The sequence below is a fragment of the Nicotiana tabacum genome, chromosome 16, assembly GCF_000715075.1.
Source record: "Nicotiana tabacum cultivar K326 chromosome 16, ASM71507v2, whole genome shotgun sequence".
NCBI lineage: Eukaryota > Viridiplantae > Streptophyta > Magnoliopsida > Solanales > Solanaceae > Nicotiana > Nicotiana tabacum.
Window position 1 is genome coordinate 85,566,031 of NC_134095.1, and position 4,495 is coordinate 85,570,525.

The 4,495-nt window shown below is 32.3% G+C and overlaps 1 protein-coding gene across 1 annotated transcript; it reads right to left on the bottom strand.

Annotated features, from left to right (window-relative positions):
• Nucleotides 1-318: 318 nt before the first annotated feature.
• On the bottom strand, nt 319-3,453 carry LOC107775976 (uncharacterized). Its single transcript, XM_016595782.2, has 4 exons — nt 3,076-3,453; nt 2,856-2,971; nt 2,242-2,628; nt 319-612 (listed from the first exon to the last, which is right to left on the bottom strand). The coding sequence occupies exons 1-4, from the start codon at nt 3,212-3,214 to the stop codon at nt 550-552; spliced, it is 705 nt and encodes a 234-aa protein (XP_016451268.1). The 5' UTR covers nt 3,215-3,453; the 3' UTR covers nt 319-549.
• Between the last annotated feature and the right edge of the window lie 1,042 nt (nt 3,454-4,495).

Here is a 4,495-nt window from a genome sequence, read left to right on the forward strand (position 1 = left end):
GATGATGTTGGAAGAAGCAAATATTACAATGCAACACGAAAACTAAAATAAAAGATCAATATAAAAGAATAGGTGTGTGTATTGTACACAACTTACTCTTTATATTTCCGCTAGGAAGTTCTTTTATCCCTCGAACATATGAGTTTTATAGATTTTACACATGTTACGTTCTTGGCCTCCAGTAACTTCAAATTGGAGCATGATTACTTTGAAGTCCATATTAAGGAGTAAGGAGGGCTTGAAATAACCGAAAAGAGTGAAATGATTACGTACCGAAATTAAGAGAAGAAGAAAAAGCTAATAAATGACTCCAAAGTAGGGTCAAAGGATAGAAATATTATACTTACAAAATATTACTCTGCTAATACTAATACTACATGGACCTAATCATGATGATCATCACCCCCTTTAACACTACTTTAGATTCAAAACTACATCCCCAGAGTGGACTCTCTCTTTTTACATAATAATAATAATAATAATAATAATAATAATAATAATAATAATAATACTGAATTGCAAAGATTTCTTTCTCTCCTTTTGCATTGTCTAAAGCAGCATTAAGAAAATTGCACAGCACAAAGCTCTTTGAATTGCTGAAAACCCCACCACCTGCATTTCCAAATTCCAAGCCCCAAAATTAAATAAATGTACAAAAAAGATTAACAATAAATGGGAAATAATGAATCCAATCAACACCACCATCATCAGCCTCCTTATTGTACTTAGCAAGGAATAAAAGTAACAGCTCTCACTTTTATTGTAATCTATCAGTCTCTTAACTGTTTCTCTACTTCTGTTTTAAAAATGAATATTTCTCCCAAAATGTTTTTGTTCTCCATTTTTTTCCCGAAAATGGTTAATTTTTTTGCCCCCATAGACATATTTTATAATCACATTTTTTTGGATTAGGAAAAAACAAGACCAAACTCAACTAATATTCTTTAGTAGATTTAGGATTTTAGATAACAAAATTAATCATTGATTACTATGGTTTATAGGGTTTTTTTTTTGTTGCTAAACATGGTTTATACGTTTAAATGTTCCAAAATAGAAGTATATATCAAGTATTTTCTTCAAATAAAAATAGGAAACAAACAAAGGAAGAAAATAAAAAAGCGAGGCAGTCAGACCGAAGAAAGTCCAAAATTTCCTCTTTTAAAAGCAATAAAAGTAATTTCTGAATTGCAAAATCAAATAAAGCAAGCACTTTCTTCCCTAATCCTAACCAACTTTACAACCTCTTCCTTTTGTTTTCTTTTACCTTTTACTTTTTTTGACATGACTCACTACTACTTCAAGATACACTACACCTTAACAAGAATTAATGTCATTACGTCCAACTTTACCAAAGTCTGTCTTCTAAGCAACAAATTTAAACCTATCTTATTCACTATCCAAATGAGCTCAACTAATTTGCTCCATTTTCTTTTGAAACCAAACTCAATTACTCTCTCTATTCCAATGTAGGCAACAGTATCTCATTTGAGACGTTCCAAAATAGTATTCATCATCTTTCTATTTATAATATTATCTAAGTGTTCACAACTTTTACAAATTTTTAAGACTTCCAATATATTCCACATATCTCGTGTTGATGTAATAATAATTTTGTGTTTTAACTATTACCTTTAACATTTTCTTTCATTACTATCAATGTAGGATTTATTACAACAACAACATATCCATTGATATCCGTTGTAATTTCGCAAGTGCATCTGGGAAGGTATTGTGTACGTAAAACTTACCCCTATCGATTTAGTATTTTACTATATCAAACGGACAATGTACTTTTTTTTTAAAAACTATTAACTAATTTTAACCCGTAATAGCAAGTTAGTAATTTTATCATAGATATTTACCAATAACTACTTCTCAACGACCTAATTTTAACATGTAATAGCAGGTTAGTGATTTTACACTGTTAGGGGTTTGGTACGGAAACACGTTATCTCATACGAGTAATTGATTATCCCGGGATTAGTTATATCACCCTCTCATAGCTCATAGAGATAAAAAAAATACTAAAATCCCAGAATAACTAATATCGAGATTAGTTATACCACGATTTTATCCCAACCAAATACAGGAATAAACTCATCTCAAATTAATTATTCTTTATCCTGAGAGCTTAAAGTTATTAATATAACATACAAGTCAAACTATATGGAGTAACAATATTTTCAGTCAAATAGCATCACGTAAAATAAGACCAAAGGAGGATATCAATTTTATAATTACCTGCATTATAGGGTGAGCAGAACCAGAAGTAGTCAAAGGGCGGATAGTAGCAGAGTCCACTTCACCGGTGGGCAAAGGAACCGCCGGATTGCTATTAATAAACGGAATATCACCACCTTTTTCCGGCAACATTGGCCCATTTGCAGGAAATAATGCACTAGGTGCAGGGCTAGGGGAAGTGGTTTCTCGCGGCTGAAACGGCCATGGGTATGCCGGAGATGGTGACACAACGCCACCAGATATCACCGGTGGAGCTCCCGCCGGTGGCTGTTCCGGCGCCGGAGTTGAAAGAGAGACCTTAATTGCTAGCTTTTGGCCTTGTAAACATGCTGCATTGGACCCATTGTTGAATGAGAAGTAAAATAAACTTGGTCTTGATGGGTGCCACTGCATTCATTTTAACAGAATTAAATTCATCAGAAAATTTTAAAAAGATCAAATCTTTTAGCTGATTTTTTAACACTCTTTTGAATTCTAGCCGTAAATCTTAAAAAGTTGAAGAAATTGAAGCTTGAATCTTGAAATTATGGAGAAATTGAGATAACTCTCTATGTTGAAGAAATTAGTAGCATTCACACACACACACTTGAACAGGAACTGAAAGAGGAACTTACAGTATAAGACTTGGAATCAGATTTAGTGAGAAGTGTAGCTTGAGTGAAGTTGCAGACATTGAAGGCATTCTGGTTCTGGAAAATGTAGAGATTGTACTGATACTTGTGCTGGAATACTGAAAAATAAAAAACAGAAACAAAAGGATATTTTGGTCCAAGTCAAAAGCTACCAATAACAGCAAAATAGCTCATATATAACTGAATGACTACTAGTACTTACTAATGGAATCTCCAATTTGGACAGTTGGGTTTTTCCATTCTGAAACTCCATCAACCACTACAGTTGCACTCTGAGAAAGCTGAAAAATTACACTTCCAAGAATGAAGAAAAACACCCAAAACATTGAGACAAGTCCCATGAAAATTGGTGCTAAATTCTTAGTCCTAAGTGAGGAAAGAATTAAAGAGAGTAACAATTAGTGTAAGCTTTAATACTATCTTTTTGAGCTCAAGAATCCAAAATAATGGAGGAAAAAGAGAGTGATACAGAAAAGTATAAATACACAGAGAAAGAGAAAAATGGAGAGCTAGAGAGGTGTTAAAGAGAGTTGTCAGATGTGTTGGGCTTTTCACGGGAAGAGAGTTTTGAATGGTGTACAGATATTGAAATTTTGGGGAATGTGTATTTATTAGCACTATAGTAATTTTTTTAATTTTATTTTTTTTGAGTTTTTACAGTAAAAGTTGGAATGATTTTGTCTGCGGAAAATAAATATTTAACAAATGAAAAGATGCTTTCTTTTAAGGAAAAGTGGAACATGGAATTATGATGATTTTGGGTAGATGGTGATGAGTTATGAGTGATGATGGGGATTATTATTTCAAAATGATTAGTTTTGTGATTATGAATTTATTACTCTATTATTGTTATTTTTTCTTTTCTATTTCGGGGTCTATTTTTGGGGAACCCAATTTTCCTTTAATTTAACACTGAGTGCATTTTTTTAAAATTATTATGAATGTTGAGTCATTGCTTGTGGATTTTCTAGGTTTATTTTACTTTTTACTAGATTGTGGGTTGTCACATGTTAATGCTTAGAAAACATTGCTACTTAATTGGTACTACTACCGCTATTCTTTTTTAGGCAGAATCATTCACAGTGTTAAGAGGTCCAAAGGTGTCGATCAGAAATTACTATTTGTCCATGTCATAAATATATGAACTATTATTGTCCATCTTCTAGAGTATTCACTGCAAATTGGAGATGTTTCCTACTAATATCATCTTTGTCTACAAATTTCCTTGCGCTAAATTGATGTTAAAATATTAAAATATTTTGTCCTCTCCTTCAAAACGTGGAAGGAGAAAGAAGAAAATGAAGCTGCGACTACTGTAATATAGTAATTAATTATACCTTCAAAACGTATATCTACCATTTATGAGTTATTGAGTTATTGCGGTGGAGTTCCGCGTGATGGATTAGTATATATTCCCTCCGTTTTAAATTAGATAATGTACTTTTTTTTTAGTTTGTTGTAAAATACTCCATCTATTTCAATTTAGATGAGATAGTTTGACTCGACTCGGCGTTTAAAAAAAAATTTTGAAACTTGTGGTCTTAAAAGTTTAAAGGGTAAAAGCTTTGTGGGGTCATGATATTTGTGTAGTTATAAAAGATTCTCATTAAGGGTAAAATGGG